The following is a 23,945-nucleotide window of genomic DNA, read 5'->3' as shown; positions in this document are numbered from 1 at the left end:
TTTTCACAAAACTAAGGTTACTCTGTTCTTGAGCTAATTAATCTCGTCTGTGTTTTGTTCCCACATTGAGGTGAGGGCTCTGTTCTTGGATGGATCCGTAGTCCTTCCCCTACAGCACAACAGTGCCAAGCTTAGCAACTGTTCTTTTATGTTCTTATAAATCTTATAGCATCTTGAACAGGCCAGACCAAACAATGTTCCTTTTCAGAGAGGCGAAACATCTTGCATGTGTATTTAAACTGCTGGGGATTGATTCTACCAAAGTGTCTTTCCCTGTTTAGATTCTGTATGAGGTTTTTCCTACTCTTTCATTGACACAGATGTGAGTAATTGACGAGTCCACAAAAACTTCCATGACAGGCCTGGAAAGTCTCACAGTTTTATGAAGCTGCATCTGCCATAAGGCCTAAGCTGAAGGGCTCTGCCTCGCTTTGTTCAGAATTGATATAACAAGAAAGAAAAGTTAATGGAGAATATTTTCTCACGTGTTCTCAGACAAAACTTCTGAATGAGTTAAAGAGAAACAGATTAAAAGCTTGAGGCTTGATTTTTGGGCTTGGTTATTCAAAAGCCATAAAATATTGCGGTGTTTTCCCTGCCCATCCCCCAAATCCTACTCAAACACAAAGCTGTTGCCTTGATTCTTGGTCAGAGAACCACCTCATTTTGAGGATGGGCTCACCTTCTCCTGTCAAAAACTCTTTACCATTTTTTGCTAACAAAACCACTTGAGTTCTATGTGTACGTCTGGGAATATTCATTCAATTAAGGTAGATTCATGCATATGGGAGACACCTTGTGTGATACTTTGTTGGTGCTGTGTGTATTTATATTCTCTTTACAGTGAACACTGTGGTGCTCACTGTGAGGTTTTGAGAGAGTACCTACAGTGCTCTAGATTTTAATTTGGTTTTTAATGTTGATATCTAACATTTAATTAATGAATTTTAATAGCCCGAATGATAATCTTTGCAGTGCCCAAAGCATATGTCCAGGGACTCAAAACTGCTGTAGAAACAGAGGTACTTTGTTTGTGAGATTAGCAAAGAACATTGTATCCTCCTTGTTTTTAAATGACATCTCAGTGCTCCTGAATACTTTGCATTTATGAACTGGGGGAAGCAGATTATAGATTCATAATAAGTAAATTCCAGGGTGCCAACTGTGCTTGCGAAGTGTATTTTAATCATATAGACACCTGTCCACTACCAACTTGTAATATTTCTTAGAGGTCACTGAGCAGCCAGCTGATGGAAATCACTTTTATTTAATATCAACCTCATCTGAGTTTTAAATACTGATCCAGAAGTGAAAGGCTAAAATCCCAATTATCAATAATCAGACCTATCTAATCCCCATATTATGCTGGAGGTAAAAGGCCTAGGTTCTCTTTGTAGTTACATATGAGAAACACTCAGAAATTACTAAAAGTTTAGCTAAGTCATTAAGGATTTTTAACATCATCTGGTATCAAGGAAAACATTAAAGTGAAACCTGGTTGTAACAGTTTAGTAAACAGCTCTTTGTTATGTCACTGGTTGTTAGCTCTAACTTTTGAGACCAAGATCTTCATCTGTATTTTGAGGCTGCACCAATAAATGAAAGAGAGCTCCAAATGACTGGCCACAGCAGCACATGGTACAAAGCCTCAGGTTGGCCATTCTTCTTGTCTCTCTGCTTGAGAATCTGTAGACTTGTCTAGGATTTAATCATGTGCTTTCCTAAAACTACTAAATTCCTTTCCTTAAGCTGCAGTTCTGTCTTGGTGTTATTGATTGGGAATGCATCCAGATGTTCATGGCAAACCAGTTCTGTCATTTATATTTACCAATTTATTTTATTCAAGTGACTTGCTTTTCTTTTTGATTACCAGAAAATTCTCCTGTTGCAAGAAAAAGCTTTAATAAGACATTGAAAAGAATTTATCACCTAGATGATAGTTTTGGGTGCAGTCCTGGGAACACAATGATTTGTAAGGTACACAGCCATGGGCAGCATGGCACTGCACAGGCAGACATGCACCACAAACCCTAGGCAGGGTTTTCCTTGCTCCTGGCAGGGAATCAATCTTACTGGTGGGTCCTGTCTCCCCAGTATAGCACTGAAGTCTCACTTTTACCCACTGGCTGTTGTCTGTGTGAAAACAAGTTATGCTTTACCTGTTTTACTTATTCCTCTCTACCTGAATTCCAGGTTTGGATCCTATGTGTTACAGAGTATTCTGAGCTTGGATGCAAAGTCCAAGAGTTTATAACTGTGGGAAGCATAACTGAGACCCCTGCTGAGATCTCTCACTTAACCAGGGGACGGTAGATCCCCCTGGCTCCTACCATACTCAGCTCAGATGGGGTGGCACAGCCATGTGTGAGGCAAAGCAGAGGTGGAGATTTAACGTGCAGGGTCCTCATCCAAGAAGAGAGGAAGGATGTGAAACCTTTTTGTGTGTTTAGGGCACACCCTTAGGCAAGAAGTCCCATGAAGACCTCACCTGGCTTCTTCTTTTCTTTTATCTTCCCTTTCCTGTAGTCCCGTTCAGAGTTTTCCTGCTCTTCAGTAGTTACAGGTAATGTTACTGTGAGCCAACAAGGAAAATCAAAGGTGAACAGCACTGAAGACTGCAGTAACCCACTTAATTCCCCCACTACTAAAGACAAAAAGGGGCTTGCTCTAACTTTTCTTTTTTTTTTTTGAATGTTGCTTTAATGCTTCCCAGTTTCCCCTGCAGGGAAGATGGGTTTAAATCTGTGGAGGGAGTAGAGGATATCTGTCTCACAGCAGACAGATGGCAGAATCTTTTGGTGGCAGAATCTTTTCTTTGTTGGCTTTAATTCAGTTCTAGTTGAATTTCTCCCATCAAATTAATTTTGACAGAACAGCAAAGAGGTGAATGAAAACTGAGTGTCTTCCACTGCACAGCACGGAGTTTGGAGAGAGGATTATTCCCCTGTTTGAGTTTATAGTGATGTGCACATCTGGTAGATAGAGAAGAGTAATGACACAGAGAAGCAGCACTAATAGAAAGTTTCACTATTAAAGTCTTTGACAAAGAGGATTTACTCAGTAAATGACACTTAATATATTACTACCTTCACAGTGTAGTGGAGAAACTGAGACAGGAGAAGTCAGAGAATCAACCTAAATCTCCAGTTCAAAATATGGGCAAACATTTAGGATTTACCTGAAATGAACCAAGGTTTGTTTTTTTTTTTTTTCCCTTGCTTATGCTCAAATTGTTTTTCCCCAATCTACCCTGAATTCATAAACCTTATGTAGGAAAAAAAAAAAAAACTTTTAAAGATTATATTCGGTCTCAAAATGCACTTTCAAATTCAGTGGATCATTTAGGACATGCAAGTGTATTAACACTTTTCCCTTCCATATTAATAATACTTTTTATTTCCCAGCTTAGTTTTTGAGCTTAAGAGGAATATTGAATAACTTTGATTATTGCAAGTCTGGAGGTGCATAAACTATACTCTTAAAGGCTTTATCTAAATCTGCATAGCATTACATCCAGGAAATAATCAAGGTAAAAATTATCTACTTTGAGATTTTACATGAATTCTATAGAAAAAAGTGGATGGAAAATTCTGTACCAACCCAACTGTTCCTACTACAAGCAAAGACATCTTTCAGAATTTAGTGAATAACTGACTTGTGAATTGTCAGTAGTTTTGGTTTGGTTGTTGTTGTTTTTTTTTCTTTTGTAGTTGAACTGTTCTTACTTTGCATTCAAAATGGACAGATGCTTGAGAGAGAGATTAAGAAATTCTAAGAGTATAGCTCCTTTCTTTGTAATATTTTCTGGGTAGTACTGTATCCATAATCCCAGAGTGTAGGATTATTATCTGTGATGGCAGTTTATATGTTCACTGACATTTCAGTTGGTAGAACTGAGCACAGATGAGTTAAAGAATGAGAGAATGACATAAAACATAGAAGAACTATGAACCTTTTAAGTAGGAAATTCATTAATTTTTAAAAAAATTTACGTTTTTATTACATTTCTGGCAGATGGAGAAATTAGAAATCAGTGTGTGACAGGCAGTCTACACACTGAGGAACTGGAATAAGCACTGCCAGCAGCTGATGGCATGGGGAAGAAGGATGGAGTAACACTTTTTCCAAAAGCAAAAGCCTTTAATTATCTCCAATGTGGATGAACCACAGCAAAGTACAGAGATACTGAGAAGAAAGGCGGAGCAGGCTCTTTTCTTCCTCATCAGGGTTGTTGGACATCTCATTTCTGGCAGCATCCTCACTTTCAGTGTTTGTTATTGTACTTCATCCTGCCTTATTTTTTCATATGACAAGCGTTCCTTTGATTCTCTGCATTGGATTTCGCTTTAGGTAATTGCTTCAGATACTCAGCATCATTTCCTCCTCTTTATTTCTTTTCAGCCTACTGTCAATAAACCTAATCAATTGCTTTCTGTCTCTAGTGTTAGGATATGTCCCTCAAACTTTTGTGGATGATCATTCCTTCCCATTTTAGTCTGTTTGTCATTGTTTAAAACTGTGGTGAAGGGACTGTTTAATCATTCCTCACCAAGCCAATACTTTAATCATCTTTGCTGCAATTGTCTGAATTCCATAAAGTTTGTCTCTGTCCTTTTGGCCCAGAACTGAATTTGGTGATTGAGATGAGATTGTTCTAGAATTGCAGAGCTAAGAGGTGGAGGGCTGTTTGGTATGCCAACACTGTGCAGTGTTCTATCACCATTAAGAAAATACGTGTGAAGAAAGAACATCATTCATTTTTAATGTTTCCATGATAGTTTTCTTGGCCATAAGCTGAAGATGAAGTTTAATCAATGTGTATCAATTTCTTTCAATTTTATGATCTTGATATCCCACAGTCCTACATGCTCTGCTGTGTAAGAATAAAGTGAACTTTTATTGGCTGGGATATCTCCCTAGAGTTTTTCTTTATGTATTCTCATCAATGTATAGGGAATACATCCTACAAAAAATCTGCAGGTGGTAGAGCTGAGTTGTACCCTGCCACCCTTCTGCTGTGACCATGAAGTACACTGCTGAAGCATGCATGAAAGTTGGAGCTGAATTCTTTTGGGTCATCCTTAGATGATGTTAGGTCAGCTGAAATGAGAGTAGACTTCTTTTAACTTCTGTAAAGCCTGAAAAGGTGGGGAACCATCTGAAGGGTTTCAGTGCCCATCCTTACAGGAGCTAAATTAGTTCTGGCACCTCCAAATTCTGCTCTGGTACCACATCTCTTGTGTGTCAGTCCATAGCAGTCCAAGGACCTGTTGCTGTAGTTATAGCTGTCCTAACTGCCCAGATTTACACAACTCTGAAGGCATTTGCACAGAAAGATAAGAAATACATGAAGAATTTTTTTCTGATAAAAATAGGCACAGTGTTTTTTGTGGAAAGCACCTGGAGCTGCTCAGCTGACTGAGGATGTTCTTGCTTCATTCCCTGCTAGTCTTTCCTTTCAAACCAGGGGCTCAGTTCTGGTTTGGCTGGAAGAGATCAGTGCTGTCTTTCTGCTCTTGTTCTTCCCCCGGGGTGGACTCCAGTCATGGTGGGGGGAGGAGTTATTTTCACGTTATGCAAATAGAGGAATGGAGCCCTTTCTCAGCTCCCCACTTCCTAGGTCACGAAGGGAAGGCATGTATTTCACTGTACCTTATCTTCCCTTATTTTTCAAAGGACAGAAAGGGATTATGAGCTTGATTCAGCTTCTTTTCTGGGCTGCTATTGAACTAATCTCTTCATCAAGAGGTTATTGCCTGTAATGTAAGGACAGCCCCTGGCCCACTGGGAGTGTCTGTATAGCAAGGTGAAATGTGAGACACTGTGTTACAACCAACAAAGCCCCAGATTCATTAGAAACAAGTTCTGCAGCCTAGACACTGACATATTCCCTCTGATGCAAATAGCTTTGGTTATCTAAGGATGCACAGAACTGGATGTTGAACGTGTTACTAGTAACTAAGGATTTTTACATTTTTACAGTACTTTCTATATTGGGAGTTTTTCTTTGAGCCATGTGAACATTTTGAAGTGTTACCCAGTGCTCTGTGGAGTAAAACCAGATGACTGAACACTATGTCAAGATAGTTTAATAATTCCTCATATCCACTGAGCTGGAATACCACAGTAAATAAATGATCTTTCATTCCTTTAATCTCTGCTGGTAAGGAGGACTAAACAGAGTCACATTTATTTAGGATACTGTGACCATTGCAGACATCATCATCTCTTTTAGCAGTGCAGGTGGAAGGGGTGGAGAGCACACAATGAACCAATGATTTTTAGTGGTCCCTCTGGATTATGATTACAACAGATGGGCAGACAAAAGAGCTGCTGACTGAAATGCATTTGTCTTGGAGAGGGAGGGATCTTTAGGCACATTTCATAAGCTCTTATTTCTAGTTTCAAAAACTGAATTGACAATCCACCACTGTTTGCAACAGAGACCCTGCTACAGGTCTTAGGTCTGCAGTTCTTGGACTTTGAGCAGTGCCTTGGTTTATGTCAATGAAAGAAAAATGAGAAGAAAACACAAATCAAACTGAGCAAAACTTAGAGAACTTGACTATGTGTTTTAAATTCTTTCCTCCAGTTAGTTGTCTATCAAACTGATTCAGATGCTGGATTTAATTGCATTTATTTTTCTGACTTTTGTAACATATTAGCTGAACTGGATGCCACTGCCTCTGAAGAAGATTTGTAATTCAGTGTTTGATGAGATCCTTGTTGGGTCTCTGCTGCCAGCCAGCCATTTTACCATGAGAAACACCTAGCCCTATTAATGATGTACTAGATTACAGAGGTTGCAGCTACTTGATGCCAGAGGAGTCTTTATTGAGATATAAATGGCGCATTTGCTTTTGAACCTCAAAATCTCCACATAACCCTTTAGGTCTGTGAGCAGTATCAGTGAAATTTCCTCAAGTCCTGGAGTTCAGCTTCTGTAGGTGCCTGGAACTGACTATTTCTGACTAAGCTCAGCTGTGGCTCCCGAGGGAAACAAATGTGTGTTCAAACCCCCAGAGGCAGCTGCTGCTGTGTTCAGAACATGTCTTTTGCAGGTTAACAGCCTTCAACTGCTGAAAGAGGCTCAGTGACTAAAGGAATGCATGTTTACCACATAATTACCTATTTCACATAATTTATAGTAGTATTTGGTAATAAGTAATATATAATAATAGGTGGTTAGAAACTGAGCCAAGAAATGGGAGCTTTGGGTCTAATGTTTCCTTCAGCCTAAATAGTCTCAGTCATGCCTGGCTATCTCTTTCTTGGTTACAGGTCTTACACTGCTCTGAAGGATTTGATTTCAGTGCAGAAGCTAAGGATACAGAAACACCATTGTCATAATCTGTTTTTTATTGATGATAACACTGTAATATATCCTTTTTCTTCCCTGGCTGTCCTGACAACAGATTCCTGCATTCTGTCTGCTTATCTTTAATCATTTTTGTCTCGATAATTTTATTGCATGATATGAATGCTTCATATGTCCCATAAAAGCAAACAGGGGAGGGTAATCCTTTGACCTTTCCAACATTCTTTGGTGTAATTTACTGGTGATTCCTCTCCCCCCTGAGGCATGGCCCTGAAATCCTATGATAAAAATGGACAGCCAATCCAAATAGAAAACACTGAAAAGGTTAAAGCTTTGATTATGTTAGTCTATGTTCATAGTCTCTTTTTTTTTTTCCTGCTAGAAAGAAAATGAGAGCTGAAAATGGCAATGGATGAATCATGCTTATTACAGAATACGGAAATGATATTGGTTCAACCTGTTCTTGTTAATGCTGAAAGAATATAATCTTGTGCCCTCTCATTTTATGTCACTGCAACCCACCTTATCCTCTTAAATGAATGCATGCATCCATTTAATTAACCTGGTGAGATACTGAGATATAAATCTTTTAAATGCTTCTCATGCAATTCATCTTGACAGCTGTCATAGTAATAACATCTTTAATGCTATATTCTTTATTTTCTGATGTATTGAAATTCCTGGTATTATTTTGAGCACACTGATAGGTTTACTGGATTTAAGCCCTTAATATTAACTTGTTTAAATCCTAGGAGCAGTGCTATAGAAAGCTTTACTGGTTGTTTAGTTGCTGAATAATTGGAAGATTATCTTCCATGAAGAAAGCATAAATATGCTTTGAAAACTGTGGCTGAAACAGGGTGGAATTTAGAGCTGGCATACTTTCTTTTGAAAGTTGTGTTTCTAGAACATTCTAAGAGTTTGTTCTTTACTGGCAAGTGATCACCAGTCAGAAATTGCATGAGACCATCCCATGTTCTCTACTGATTCCCTTCTGAGGGATGGGGTAAGGGCAGGAGAGATCCACAGCATCTGGCTCTCAAGCAAGTCAGCCCTCAGTCTCTCTGTAGACTGCTGTGTTAGTGTCACTGTACCTAAATAAAGTCTTAAAAAGCAAAGAATCATGGAATAGTTAGGGTTGGAAGGGACCTCTGGAGATCATCTAGTCCAAACTCTGCCAAGGCAGGGTAAAAGATGAGGTGGTTCCTTATCCACCTCTGGCCCTTCGCGCACTTCTTTGGGGGTCTACTTTACCATGGCCTGGTGCCTGATGAGCAGTGGTAGGACAAGGGGAATGATTTTTAACTAAAAGAAGAGAGATTTGGGTTAGGTGTGAGAAATTCTTTACTCAGAGGGTGGTGAGGCACATGTTGTCCAGATAACTTGTGGATGCCTTATCCCTGACAGTGCTCAAGGCCAGGTTGGATGGGGCTTGGAGCAACCCAGGATAGTGGGATGGCATCCCTACCTGTGATGTGAGGGTCGGAACAAGATGATCTTTAAGGTCCATTTCAACCCAAACAATTGAATCTATGACCGCTGGACAATTTTCAATCAGAACTAGAGGACCACTGGTTTAGGGAGTGTTTTAGGTCACAAAATAACTTGCAGGGCACAGTTGCCTCTTGGCACTGCCTATACAGTTCCAATAAACTTTGTAATAGCTTTAGAGACTGTAAGAAATTTGGGGTGTATCAAAATGAATTATTCCACAGGAAAACAAGAACAAAAAAGAGAACTAGAAAAGAATATTATTCTACCCAGATATTTCAGAACAACTTGACATTTTTCAATATAACTTTCCAAAGCCAGTCAATATCTAGGTATGTAGGCAGAGTGGTACAGCAGTGCTGTGTTTGCTGTCTTTTAATTCCCATAATATTCTACTCATTTTAGCTTCCTGTGCTGGAATTTTTCTAATTTAATTAACTCATTAATGCTGGCACATGGCACATTCTCCTTCCCTCTCTGCAAAAATGCAGCTTGCTAATCTAAATAGCAACCTAATCCAGTGGGTGTGAGTGCATGACATGTACATTAGTGCTAATGAACTGCTGACCAGCCTCAGCAAATACCTGGGAGTATTTGGCATTAGGCAGGGCCTGCCCATGGCAATGCTGTGAAATACACTGGGGCAAAACAAAAAGAATTTAGCTGTCAGGTTGCGGAAGTGCTGATGTTGCTGCAGTTTTCTATTTCCCAAGTATTGAATTTTGAAATACCAACTCAAAGGAGAATTTAGGAACTATTTTTCTACTTTGTCACTTAAAGTCATGACCAAGCTACATACCACAATGGGGAGAGATAAGGATGTGGAAATGAAACCATGTTCACAGCTGCCTTGTAATGACTAGGCAGAATGGTTTGAATACTCTGCCTTTAGGGGAAGAAAAAACCCAACCCCACCAAAAAACCAAGGGAAATAATCAAATTGCTTCGTATAAACCTAGTATTTTTTGAGTGGCCTATGCCTAGCAAGATAAATGTAGTGATTTTCTAGAGCTGAACATTGGTCTGTTACGCAAATATCAACTCCTTAATTCTGGAATCTTTTTTTCCTTCCAGTTCTGAGAGGCCCTGACGAACTGTACTTATTGTACTTTCCCTGCGAAGACCACAACAAAAGCCAGTGTATGCACATTGGTGTTAACACCAGAACTGGCAAAAGAAACCCAGCTGCAAAATGACAGACTCAATTCAATTCAATTAGGTTCCTAGGAAACTGAATCACTCCACAGATTGATAATGAGATATAAAATATTTCACCTTTAGGTCACCTGTTCATTCTAACTAACATTTCCATTGATGACAATCTTTACTTTCTCATTGCTGCTTCCTGACCTATGCCAGTGATATCATTTTCCTCCTCCTCTCTTTGCTGAGGGATAATACCAGTTCTGGTTGTTTCCTCTCAGTCTAAAATCTGGCCATCAAGGAAGCAGGGCTAACAGAGTAGAAAACACATTTAAAGGTGATCACTGTATAACTCTGACCTCGTTTGGTTACCCAACAGTTAGATTTCCACAAATCACAAATTCTCTCCTTTTGTTAACACCTGGGAAGGACAAGCTGGCTGCTGAGAGGGAATTCCTTGCTGCCCCACGGGTGTTTTACCTCTGGCAGCATTAAGTTGTGCAAAACCAAGAGTGAGGAGGCTGCATTGTATCTGGCCTGAATTTAAACAAAACGGTGCTGGTTGCAGAGCTGTCACTTTTGTCATGTGTCATAACTGTTAAATTTATACATGTTTGTAAGAGAAAAATAAATACAGTCCATTTCCAGTTACCAAACAGTTATGCCAGCTGGGAACTAGCACACAGTATATGCTGGCATAGCTCTGTTGAAATGTGACTGCCATTTCAAACTGCCTGAAAATATCTCGGATGCTTATCCAAGGAATATAATGTTGTATGTTTTCATCAGCTAAAGCAATATATATCAATCATCCTTTGTTACTACTAGAAATGAAGAGGGTATTACAATCGAAGAAATTTCTTGCATAGATTTTAGAGACTGCTTTTCTGTGTTAATCACACCGTTTCTCCAGGGCATGCTTTTCAAGCCATCTCCTGAAGTAATGAACATTCTTGTACTGAGTACTAAAAACACTGCACCTTGGGATATATAATCAAGCTGATGCCTCTGGCTTGCTGGCTTCCTGAGCAGGGAGGATAATACCCTATTGAAGTAAGATCATGCTTGGGTCTTCCTCTGAGAGCTTTTTCTGTCCATACAAAACCTTCTCCCCTGAGCTCAGCACAAACCTGGGAAGACACTGGGAAAACATCTGGGACCTGCATTCTCTTAGACTGATCCCCACATGCTTCTTGGGCATACAGCCTTCATTGCCAAGTGCTTTAAACCCAGTGCCTGCCCCCATATGCTCAACACAGATGAACCCTATAATCCCTTAGGGAAGAGTCCTACAGCAGAAACATTTCCTGCAGCACAAAGGACTAGAAGATGTGCCCCCAAAGATTTGGAAATGTGCACGTGTGAGTGCAGTATGGGTGAAGACACCATAAATCAGATGTGACTTTGCAATAGTTCAGGGTTCCACTCAGTTAAATGGGATTTTCAGGGTCTGAATGCTGAGCACTGGGGTCTCTGCTGTAAACATATTGACAAGCAAATTGGTCAGGGAAGGCATGTAAATTTCTATAGTCTGTTCTCTTGGTAGCACAAAAATAGTATTTCTGTTGGTTGGGCAAAATGCTTCTCAGCACTTTCGTGTTCCAAGACTGATCCATCTGGGCTGCTGTTCTCCTCTGCTGAGCTTCCCAGTGGATGTGTTAGCTCCATTTTGAGTTGTTGTTAATCTTTTGTTTGGTCTCAGAGGAAGAGAGATTTACCTGGAAGGGTCATTTTTCCTCTGTGACGAGCAGTGTGATGCACAAAAACGGCCATTCCAAGATGGAAACTTGTTCTGTTTTTCTTAAGTGCTTCACTCTGATGATCGTTTTTCTTTAAAGGCCTTCTGAGATGGGTACTTTGAGGCATCAACATATGTTGGTACATGTATTGTATTATCTTGTCTGATAATTACCTGTAATTCAAAACTTTAAGCGTGTTTAGCCCTAGGTGGTTAACTCTTCAGACTGATGTGTGACAGCTTGCTAAAGGTAACATGCAGAGAGGTAGGAGCTCCCATGGTGTATGTGGGGGAAGGAGTGGAGCCAGCAGGTCTGGAGTTGTTGCACCAGTACATGAGTAGGTCCTTGTGCTGTGCTACGTATGGCAGTAAATCCACTTCAAGTGCCCAGGGCAACATATAAACCATAGGAATAATTAATAATAATCCTTCCTGGTTTTACTTCTAAACTAGAATTTGGGGTGGTTCCACCAAATATCTGCAGATGGAAACTTCAGGCACTTAACTCATATTAAGTACTTGACCTTCCATGGGGATTACTGGCTCCAGCTGTAGCTCTCACTAACTCATTCTTAAGTGGTTCTGTGCTCAACAAAGGCTCCCTTGGTGGAAGTCATGCTCTCCATGCATGATACATGCTCAGGAGAATGATATAATGATTACGTAAGGTCTTTTGCTAATTTCTGGCATAATCACACAAACAGTGTCATGCAATGCTGCTGTGTTTGTTTGAATCTATTGTGGTGTTCTGCTCGCTAATCAGGAAACAATGGGAATTATGTGATAGTACATCATTGAGATTCCTTATTAACTGAATTAAATAGCATGTGTAGTTTTAGGTTGGAACTACAAAAGAAAGCAAGCAAGGGCTTACAGGTAAACCTGAAGAAAACCTCACAAGGTAGCAGTGATTACAGTGCAATAGCAGCTTTTCCCACCATTGCAAGTATGTGTTCTCACTGCATGTGTTCCTTAGGTGAATATACAGAGAGGTTAATTTTTATCTGTTTGGGAGAATGACCTGAATTCTGGTCTTGCATAAGTATAAACCACAAGAACAAAAGAAGCATAGGAGACATGAAGTGCCGTTCAACAGAAGGCTGAATTCAACACTGGATGGTTTGGTAGCTGGAGCACTCACAGCTTCCCCATGGGAAGTGCTTTCAAAGAGCAGTCCTAGTGTGGTGCCCACAGCGTACCTGGTGATCCCAGTGTGTGTGCCTCTGGGAGCCCTCTGAATTCCAGCTGGCTTCAGAGGCTGAGCCTGGAGCATCCTGTTCTCCTTGCAGGCGGCCTGTGCTTGGCCCACGTTCAGGCCCCTGTGTGCCCTTATGGCAGAGCATTCAGGGTCAACTTGAGGAAAGAGCTGTGATGGTTTTATCCGCTTGATACCCCCACAGCGACAGATGGGATCGTTCACAGGTGCGTGAGAAGTCTATCCACAGGCATGCAAATGTGTTTGGAGAGCATGTGCAAGGCTGCTTTTGGGAATGCCAGCTGTGCTACCCTATAGCAGAGGTATCTGTGCATCACCTGGCTATGTGTGACCCAAGGTGATGTTCATAACAAGCAGAAAGAATTGGAAACACACAGATCCTTTCCTTTTACCAAGTCTTGTTTTTTCAGTTAGTGAGACTCTGATAGAGTAAATACAGTCACTATGAGATGCAGGAGATAACTTCTGTTCTTGGTTCTGTATGAGCACATCTGCCTGCCTTAATTTAGGCTAGACTCTGATATCTGTTATCATTCTACTACTTTCTGTATATTCTGAATAAATTCATTAATTTTGCCCATATTTCTGTATCACAAATAAATATTATCTTAATATACAAGCTGAAACTTCCAGATACATATGGCAGGGTGAACATTTACGAGGAGAATGGGTAGTTGTTACTTGTAAACTGTGGCTTGGTTTTAGTAGAAACCACTGGCCAGGACTTACCAAGCCCTATGAAAGAGGAAAGATTAATTCTCTCTGTGGAAGCTTTGTGGTCTGAATTCCCTGGCTGTACTGTACAGGCAGTAGGACTGTCTGATTATCACAGCAGAATCTTTGACCTTAAAAATCTAAGGAAACTGCTGAGGGCGTTTGTCTTTCGTTAAGGATAATGGGAGTTGAAAGCTCTTAGAACTCTTTAGGATTGGGTCCAAAATTTGTACATCACAGTGGCAGCACAGATGTGCCAACAAGCAGGGCTTACTGAGAAGTGCAATTAATGTGAAACAAACTGTTTCCCTCCCCCTGCCCAATGTCAGGTAAATCATTGGCTCTGCAAATTCAGCTCTCAGCCCATTTCAAAAAAGACCATGGAAACATGGATGTATTGATAAAGAGAGTTGTAGCAGATTTTTTTTTTTCTTCCTTTGAGACGCGACCCAAATATATTGGTAATGTTTCTGTTTGGAGAGTTTAGATTTTTTGGCACAGAAAATTTGTTCCTGGAACATAGTGTACTAGAAACACAAAGTCATTAGCTGCTGGGTTATTACAAAGTTAATGATGAAAGACAGTAACTGTTAAGTAAGATATTGAAATATGTGTTTAAATGTTTTACTTTTTTTTTTTTCAGTGATGCTGAAAGCAGCCTGGTATTTCTAGTCGATCAAAAGGAAAAAAAAATAACCTCAGCTATGGAGAAAAAAAGACAGCTACAGAAAAGGGAATTTGGGAAAAGACTTTCTCTGGACAGCAGTCTTGTGGTAAGAATGAATATTTACTGCATTTAATGAATATATCTTGTCATAAAGCTTTAGTTGTTAAGAGGCAATACTCGCAATTACATGTATGTTAAAGGTGTTTATCTCTTCATCAAAATATCACAACATTTTGTGTTTATTCAGATTCTCCAGAGAAAAAGTACTGGAGGAATTTTATAAAATGCTAGGTAGAAACTTGTCATCATATGGAAACATGTCCCTTCACTGGATTTACACAAGGAAGGAATCCAGACAATTATCACAAACTTGTAATTAAAATACTGCACAGCTCCTGTGGGATCAGCCTGTATTGCTTCATACTTAGCATATGAGAGCTGTAAGTAGCTGAGGTCCTCTAGTCAGAAATATTTATCAGGATATCAGGAAAAATGTGTTCACCATAGCAAATGTATAAACTACTGTAATATATACTGAAAGAGAAGCAAAAATGCTCCATGCTATAAAACAATTGCTTTTGCTGTACCTAGGATTTAAATTCATTGGAGATTGTATTCTAGATTTATTTTTAGTTAATAATTTCAAAGGATGACTGAGACAAACAAGGAGTTTTTAGAATTGTGTTATAGATACCTGACAAGAAAATGCTCATAGATGCTGAAGAGATGTGTATGAGGATAAGAGTGTCCATGTCAGGTACTCAGCATGGCAGTCTGCAAATACTGAAACAGGCAAAGCTGAGAGATCCAAGGAAACCTGTGCCATCTCTTTAACATTCATAGGTGGTCTTCTGACACAGAGGTAGTGACTGTGGGACCCCAATGCCCTTTTCCCTGCAATGCCACACCTGTGCTAACCCCATTACCTGAATTTTACACATCATTACAGCTATGTCGTTTCCTTCTTCTTCTGCTAAAATTGTGGTTTGGGCTTTGTTTCCCCCCAAAGTATAAAGCCCACTGATGTGTTAATAGCAGTGAACATGGACTCAGCAGGTTTCAGTCTATCCACTGACACTCTTCATTCACCTGCTGTGTTCTTTATTGGGGTCAGCAGAGCAGTTCCACCTTCCCAGGTTTCCACTCCTTCAAGGACTCTGCTCTTCTCCCTCGGGCCTTAGCTACAAGGCACGTCTCGGGTAATGTCAGTTGGCCAGTGAAGAAATGTGAAGAGAATGTTTAAAAAAGGGTCTGTCCTTTTCTTGGCACCGTTTCTAATGCTGATGAATTACATCCCTTTGTTTTGAAAAATATAATTAATTGGAGAGAAATAAAAGTAGAGAAGAATAGAGAGTTCTCTCTCAGACTCTGAGCTGCTCAGAACCCTAAGGAAGAGCTATTTAAGCTGCCCCTGTTCAGGCCATGCAGCTCAGGCCTCTGATACTGAGACGTGACTGTTTTCGGGTTGTTCAGTCTGCAACAAAACCTGCTCTCTGGGCTTGCATGCACTCCGCAGGTCAGGTTGTGCTCCCAGCACTTTAAAACTCTTTCTAGTTTGTGGGCAGAGGAGGTAGGTTTGGTATGAACTCACAACTTTATGTAATACACCCAGAGACAAACAAAATCTAAAAAGTTTTTGTAGGCTCAGAAGTCTGTTTAGTCCCTGGGCCTAAACCTCTGTTTTTAGTTCTAGGCATGCACACCCCCGAAAGAGACTCCAGCCTAAATCCTGCAGCTAAAATACACTGCTGTGATCCAAGCAATCAACCACAGACTGTCAATGTTTATTTGGAGAAAAGAATACTCACAGAAACTGGGTACTGGAAAGCTAAGGGAAATGCTAGCAGTTGTGAATTTTATATAAAGATATTGCTTAGTGTGGGAAATCAATAGTATTCCCCTGAATGTTTTCACTGATGGACTAGATTTAGCCTTTACTAAATGTATTAAGATAGAAACTTTCATTTCCCTCTGGTGACTGTGTGGTCTGCTGGGTGGATGGAAACAAGGAACCAGCTATTTCTGGCTTCCAGTCCCACCTCCTGCAAATTTGAATTTGATTTATAGCCAAGATAGGGTACCATGTCTAATTCTTAACCTTCCCTGTCAGTAAGGAGAGAGTATAGACAGACATTTGCCAGTGACATAGGAAATACTGTGTGCGCGACACCATCCAAAGTGCTTTGTGCTATAATCAGTGCCATGTGCATATCAAAACACCCATGAGGATTTGATTGGAGGAAAAACAGAGAGGCTGTATGGGATGGTAATGCTCTCTCTCTGATCTTCAGTAAGTGGTAAGTAGGGTGGGAGACTCCACATAGCTGAACTCAGTCTTCAAGCACTGGCTTGAGGTCAGTGAGTTAGTGCCAACATGAGGCAGCTGAAGTTCCGTGGCTGACTAACCCACATTGGTGTGAAAGTGTTGAAGAAAACGTGTTGAGGGAAAGAAATATTGCAATACTTCAATATTTTGTGCATATAAACCCATCATGCTGTCATCACCCAGGTGTAAAACAATGTCTTCTGCTACAAATGGCACTTACAGGTTGTGTCACCTGTCAAGTTTCTCAGTGCACACATCCATTTGCTGTACTGGGGTGTTACAGGTCTGGGTCTGTGAAGCTTTTTACTGAGTCAGATATGTGTAACTGGATCAGAGAGTGTCATCCATATGTTTAATTAGAAACTTTTGAGTACTTTGTTGTCTACTCCTAGTTACTATTTCGTAACAAACTGGAAGAGATGTTCTGAGATTCAAGTGCCTTTGGCAGCCTGGTAGTTAAGTCACATAGATGCCTTGTGACTCCATGAAATTGAACTGGGAAAGGCAAAGCTCTTTGTATTCCCCTTGTTGTCCCCAAATTCCTGTTCTATCATACCTTCTCTTAATTGTTGCCTTCATATATGTCTTTCTTCTTTACCCTTGTATCACCAAATTCTGTTTGAACATTGTGCTTTAGTCCAGTCCCCTGCTTGTGTAAGTTCTTAGGTCTCTCTTGTCCTCTCCCTTCCCAAAGGTTTTGTGTTTAACCTCTCAGGCATTCAGGATTGGACACTCTACTTGGGGAATCTGCCCTTGATTCTCTCGAATCCAGCTTCTCCCTGTTTGATGGAGAGTTTATCATATCTCAGAAAGGATTCTAATTTCTGGGTATTTAAAGAAAATATGTTTCTACTTTTGCACTCTGGACCATGAGATACAAATAGGTGTTTCTGATACCATTCCTCACCCTGCCTGGCTCTGCTGCTTTTCCCATCTGCATCAGATTGTAATCTGAAATTTTTTTCCATGATTTAATCTACAAGTATTGCATAGTGATGTTTAAAACAACAAAAAATTTCCTCTTCCTTCCTCATCTCTTAGACTCTGAACATAGAAGCTACAATGGTATTTGATGGAAGAATGAGAAAAGGAAAGAGGTGTTTCTGAAGAAAAGATATGATTTCTCTCTCCCTTAGAATATGGATCTGGGCCTTCAAAATATGACTGTAAATTTCATCAGTGGTTTGTGTTCAGGCCTGCCTCATCAAACAATGATTTTCAGGCTTCAGATAAAAAGATCCATCTTAGGGACATCCTTCAAACAGGGAGAAATTTTGTACAAATTAAAACTCTTTTCCCTACACTACAGGCACAGTGACTACTTTTTGATCACTCAGCTAAAGGAGATGGGTTCAGTTTTGTTTCCTATACTACTCTACCCCTTGCAGATGGTGTCTTGGGGGAATAAGCTTTACAATGAGGGCAAATAAATGTTTTAAAATTTAAAAAGATAGGTACAAAAATATGTTCATAAAATGTGCTTCATAGGGCACATTTTTTTAGTGAGTGATGATTAATGCTTTACTGGAAGTTAGTAGTTTGAAACCATGCAGTTTAACAAGCTCCAGAATCCTACCACTGTTAAGAAAAGCCAGAGGAATTGCTAGTACTGCTGCCCAGGTCAAAGGGACATCTTGCTGTTAGCTTCAATTAAATTAGATCCCTATCAACTTTTAGTCATTATATCACAGGTGGTATTCCAGAAATCTCCAGTCTAGCCAATGGCTGTTACTGCTCTGTGGGTTTCCCATATTGGCAACATGCTGGAGATTTATTATACACCCACTCATTTACATTTGCAGGCAAAGCAGGTGAGCCTGCAGTGACATTGATGTTTCATAGCTTTGTATTCAGGTAAAAAATTTCGAACATATTAACTTCATAACAATTCTCCCAGGTAATCCTATGAGATCAGTTATAGAAAATAATATCTTTGTAATTTCTGCCTGACATTTAAAAGCCAAAACATACCACCCAGGGTGGATATATCTTTTACAGTTTCAATATAGTTTTATACTACCTTATTGTCTCATCTGTTGTACAAGTGATGCTACTGCATTTTGAATTTATAACGTTTTCTTTTGCAAACTGATTCCAATCAAAACACCACAAGTCTGGAAATCAAACTGGTTTGAGATAGAACTAAAGATTGTCTCTGAATCTTTTTTGTTTTAAATAACATATCTGCATCTGCCATGTTTTTATGACATTAGTAAAGGTTATACATTTTATTGTATATGTGGTCATAGGATGATAAGATAGACAACAGTTGAAGAACAAGGTAGAACTCTGTGTCCTTCTGGATTGCTGTTCAAGAAGTCAAGACCAAAGTTATTGCTGTTATTGCCACAGTACTTCTGTTTAGCATGAAAACAAATTGCAAAATTCAAAATATTGAAGGAGTGTATTTATTTGGAATACATTGCTTAGCTGTCACATAACACCCATGTCAGATTGTTTTCTGTTAAAAGATAAATACCTCTTTCTGAAGAACATTTGGCTTTATAATGTGGCTTAAACCCTTTAGGTTTGGTTAAATAGAACAGCTTTACAAAATGTAAGAGTGTGAATATTTCATGAGTTTGATTTTTTTTTTCCATGATTTTTTTCCTGTTGAATCTTGCATTTAAGCATATGTAGTTGAAAATAACTAGTGAAAGAAATAAAAACAGGAAAGGAAAGGGATTTTTGTGTTCTTTATTCATTTCAGACTGAAACATACAAAGGAAATTAACATGAAAATTCATAGTAAAATAAAAAAAAGTACTTTGACAGAATTTAGGCACTTATTTTCTTAATATGGGTAAAACGAAGACATATGAGAAGATTTCTTTGTTAATATTTTCAATTTATTATTTGGTATGTGAGGGAGGTATCTCAGACAGGCAATGATATTAAAAAGCCTCATGAAAGGATTGATTGTATTTCAGGTTTTCCCTACAAAAGTTCTTAAACAAAAAGAAAAATGGAAAAACCCCAAACCGTAAATAGACCCAAAGCCAAGCTTCTAAGTAATTTGTGTGGGATGAGGGGAGTGTTAGAACATATCACTGCCACCAGGGCCACATTGGCTACTCTATTCACTGGGGTGTTCTTTGAAAATAATAAAAGCCCTATCCTTTGCCTGATCCAAACTGTCCAGTTGCCTCCCAGGCCCTTTTGATCAGGAAAAAGTCAATGTTTCAAGCTGTGCTCTTTATTTATGTGGATAATTCCCAGCCTGACTACACACGTGGTTGGCCCTTACAGCTGTGGTGGCATTTAGCTGGGGAGCTTTGAGAACAGAATATCTTTTTGAAGCAGCCACCATTTATCAAAGCAGAAGTTTTTGTTTTATTTAAAATGAGGCTTTTACTTCTGAAAGCAAGTTGTGGTAAAGTGCTTCACTGGTGGCTCGTGAACTGTGCCCTGCTGCTTTCATTCTGGTCACACACTCCTGTGGGGCTCTGTAGGATGGGCTTTAATGGCACCACTTTGTTGCAATAAGGGTAGAGTGTAATGTAATGAATTGCTCTGGGGCGTGGGAGGAATACCTTCATCTGCCTGCAGCTGGGTTGGAGTCATGGGCAAAAACACTGAGTTCAGTTGGAGACTGCTGAGAACTGTGCATGTGATATCTGGGGCTAGGAGCCAGGAATTCAGGGGTTAAGTCTGTCATCTGTCACCTCTAATCAATTCCTAGCTCAGTTTAATAAATTTCTAATTCCGTTTTCTCGTTAACAAAACTCTGATTCAATTTTCTCATCAATAAATTGGGCTTTATAGTAATTTCTTACCTTGTAAGTATTCCAGGAATAGTCTGTTATTAGTGTGAGTCTGTGGCTTGCTTTGATATCTTCAGATGAAAGGTGTCACAGAAAACATGACGCTGTAGCAGAGCTGTGAAAAGTGCTGCAGCAGCAAGGCAGAAGGTGAACCCTTCGTATCTGGGAATTAAATTCAGCAAAGGGAATAGCCCTGACTATTTTTTTTGCTACTTGACTGTGACATTCACAGTGTGTCTGACATCACCGTGCAACATAACATAATGCAGCATTTTGAAATGAAAGGTGGCATTAAAAGTATTGCCTTGTCAGATGTCAGCTAATGTTCTAACTTTTGTAGCCTGAATATTTTTTTCCACCTAAAAACTGCTGCCAAATTCCTTAGCAATACTCCTCTGGAGTATTTTCAGTCCTCTCAAAACTTGGGTTTTGAATTGTGTGCTAATTTATAATTCAGGATTTTGTTCAGCTGGGTACACCGTCACAGAAAAGCCTTTGCCAAGGGTTTAATGCGGCACTGCAAAAGTATGGTTCAGCACTGGAAAATGAACCCAGAATATGAGCCTCAAACAAAGAGTTTTCAGCGTGTTTCAGAGGTGAGATAAAGCGTTCATAACATCCAGTGCATCCAGTGGGAGTGTAAGTCAAGGAGAACAGTTTAATAAAGGTGACAAGTGGGGAGTTTTGAGGTAGAAGACAGAATACAGGGAAGAACAGCAGTGAAGCAGAGGTTGTGTGACTAACTGCATAGGTGAAGGTTTGCACATTCGTGGAGAAAACCATAAGATATGAAACTGACATAAGGGCTCAGTAAATGGAATTCTAAGAAATAATTATTCATAGAATTATGCCATGGTTTGGGTTGGAAGGGATCATAAAGATCATCTTGTTCCAACCCCTCTGCATCTTCCTCAGGGCAAGGTTAGTATCACACTATTCTGCAAATCTGTCAGTAAAGATGTCTGTTCCAGAGACCAGGCAAATGAAGTGCTATCAGCTGTCTGCATAATAGACAGTTCTGGAATCTGACTGGAACTTTGTAGAAAAAGAAAATCTCAGTGTGGGTAGAGTGTGTAAAAGCTGTCTAAACAGAAGAAAGATTCTGTGGTGCACACCCAGGGCCTTTAATGCCTGGACTCTGAGAAAACAGAACTCTCTATAAATGTAGTGCAGAGAGCACAGACTACTCTGCATTTGCATTTTTAATAAAGTGAAAATTCAGACAAGAGCTCTGGTGTGTTAGGCAGAAGAAAAGAGCCATCTAAATGGGTCAGTTTACAGCAGAAACTGGGGAGAAGTGAGTGAGGAGAAGAGAGAAACCACTGACAGGGCACAGCAGTGTTTAGGCTTTATATTAACATACCAGTAATACTAAAAATGTGGGAGACTGTGGTCTGCATGGATTTGAGGACGTCACTTACCAACACAGCAGGACATCTAGGGTACTAGGAGTAGAATCTACTTCAGCTTGGATAAAGAGCATAAAGGCACTAGTTATACCAAGACAGACGGATGATGGCACTTCCATGTAGCAGTGGTGGAGATGGCTGGTTTGGATTGTATTTGCAGAAGAGGGGTTTGAAAATGAAGTGTGTAAAGCACTGGCTATCCTGACAGCAGTTAGTTACTGTGAGTGCCATTTATAAGCTCTGGAGCAGCCTGGCAAACCTTACATCATAACTAAGAAATCGAGGGGCTGTGAGTTCAAGAGGGCTCAGTGAACCCAGGGAATTATGTTAGAAGATGTGAGTATAGGGTCTAACATGAAGAAATGATCCTGTGAGGTACCAGTGCCACAGAAAGAACCGAATTTTGTGCTTGGGGTGATACAGAGAGTGACCTATTGCTTTAATTAAAGCTTACACCAAGAGAAACCAGTGATCCTTTTCAGGAACTGAAGATGTGGATAAACAGTGAGCAATAGAAAGATGCTTGAAGAGAGAATAGAAATAAAAAGCTCACAGCACTGAAAACAAATAGTGCATGGAGCATGTTGTTCCTGAGCAACACTTTGAATAACATTCCTGCTGGAAGATACCTCAATGGTTTATTGATCAAAAGCACTGACTGCAACACAGGCAGAAGTTTTCTCTGAGAGAAGAATTGTTTACCATTTGTTGCTGCACATCAAAAGTTACATCAATAGGTGTATAGGGTGAAATGGTGACAGCTGAAACAGTACCCACGTCCCCAGAGATCATGCTTTGACAAACTGCTGGCTTTTGCTCTCTCATGTCTTTGGCACATAAACTTAAAGTGACAAACACAAGGCTCGAAGGTTAAAATAGAATCTTTAAGAGAAATTTATGCAGCTGATCTACCCTTGTTCATTGTTACAGAACTGGATGCAAAAGTAAAGGAAAAGTAAGTACAGAGAACAGAAAAGATGGTTTTACTTGTGCCTGCAAATTAGCTGGCAGATGGACTGGGAACAAACAGAGGGCAATGATATTCTGTTGCCTTCTAAAAGAGTTGGAAAATTGGCCTATGTTGCTACAGAATCTCAGTAATTTTGCTGTCAGACTTTCGACATTAAAATATTAAATTCTCAACAACTCCTAATAAGCTTTTAAAGACACTGATTTAGCTGCAGAGGAGGAACTAAAAATGAAAATGAAGGAAAAAGCAAGAGATAAATGCATAAATTTTGAGATTTATTCAGGAAGGAAAGTTCAGCAGAGTACAATACAAAAGCTGGGTGTTACAAAAAGAAATGGTGTTAAGTGTTTAAGTTGAAAGACTCCAGAAGCTGAACTTTGTGAAGTTTGTGGTAATTTATAGTTGCAGATGCCAAGGCTTGGAAGAAAAAAAGTCATAGTTTTATCTTGATGTAGGGGAGACAACTGTGCTGAAACTTGGTTTTCTTCAATATTTGGGACATACTAAGGAGAAAAATTGCTGTGGAGCTGTTTGATTGCTAGTGGATCTTTATTTTGGATGGAGCCCCATGTCTTGATTTGGATGAGTTTGATGATTTGTAGCGTGCACACCAGGTCCCTGGGGTTTTTGGGAGGAGCTGGCAGGTGCCTTCCCTCTGGTCCAGAGCCACCTCAGCAGCCTCCTGCCTGCTCCTGCCTTTTTCCCTGAAGGACCAGGCTGCACGCAGGGGAGAGGAGCTCGAGTGGTGTGATCGGCTCCTGGCTGCGATCTCAGGCTGCTCTCTCCCTTTGCCCTGCCCCACCAATTAGAGAGTAGAGCTGTGACAGATGTAAGTGCAGCCCCAGAAGAGGGGAGGTCACGGAGAGCTTTGGCTTTAACGGGAGTGCGCGCACCCGCTGGGTGTGTGCCACGCGATTACGTGCCTCCCGTGGCACGAAGGCTGCGCATCATCCGACTAGCCAGGGATAAGCAGCTACCAAGGGAAATGGATATTCTGGGGACCCTTCTCTAGATCTGGTAAGCTACCAAATGCAGCAGTGTAATTGGAGGCTTTGCCTGCCCAGATGTTAAGAGCAGAAGGCTGCCTGTAACAAGAGATCTGAAGAGATTGGGGTTAACTAAATAGGGATTTTATTGACAAACCTTTTAAAATGCTTCATGCCTTCAGCAATTAAACATAGCACATATC

At 40.1% G+C, this 23,945-nt stretch overlaps 1 protein-coding gene across 1 annotated transcript in view; it reads left to right on the top strand.

Moving 5' to 3' along the window:
• Positions 1-14,324: 14,324 nt before the first annotated feature.
• NCKAP5 (NCK associated protein 5) overlaps positions 14,325-23,945 on the top strand; it is a gene marked incomplete at both ends in the record, with an annotated part of 331,674 nt that continues 322,053 nt past the window's right edge. The window contains one exon of the mRNA XM_082284641.1: positions 14,325-14,393. Within this exon, the coding sequence (XP_082140767.1) occupies positions 14,325-14,393 (69 nt within the window). The remainder of the gene's footprint in view (positions 14,394-23,945) is intronic.

This window comes from Coloeus monedula (genome assembly GCF_965178545.1).
Source record: "Coloeus monedula genome assembly, chromosome: 7".
NCBI lineage: Eukaryota > Metazoa > Chordata > Aves > Passeriformes > Corvidae > Coloeus > Coloeus monedula.
This window is presented reverse-complemented; position numbering and strand designations above follow the sequence as displayed.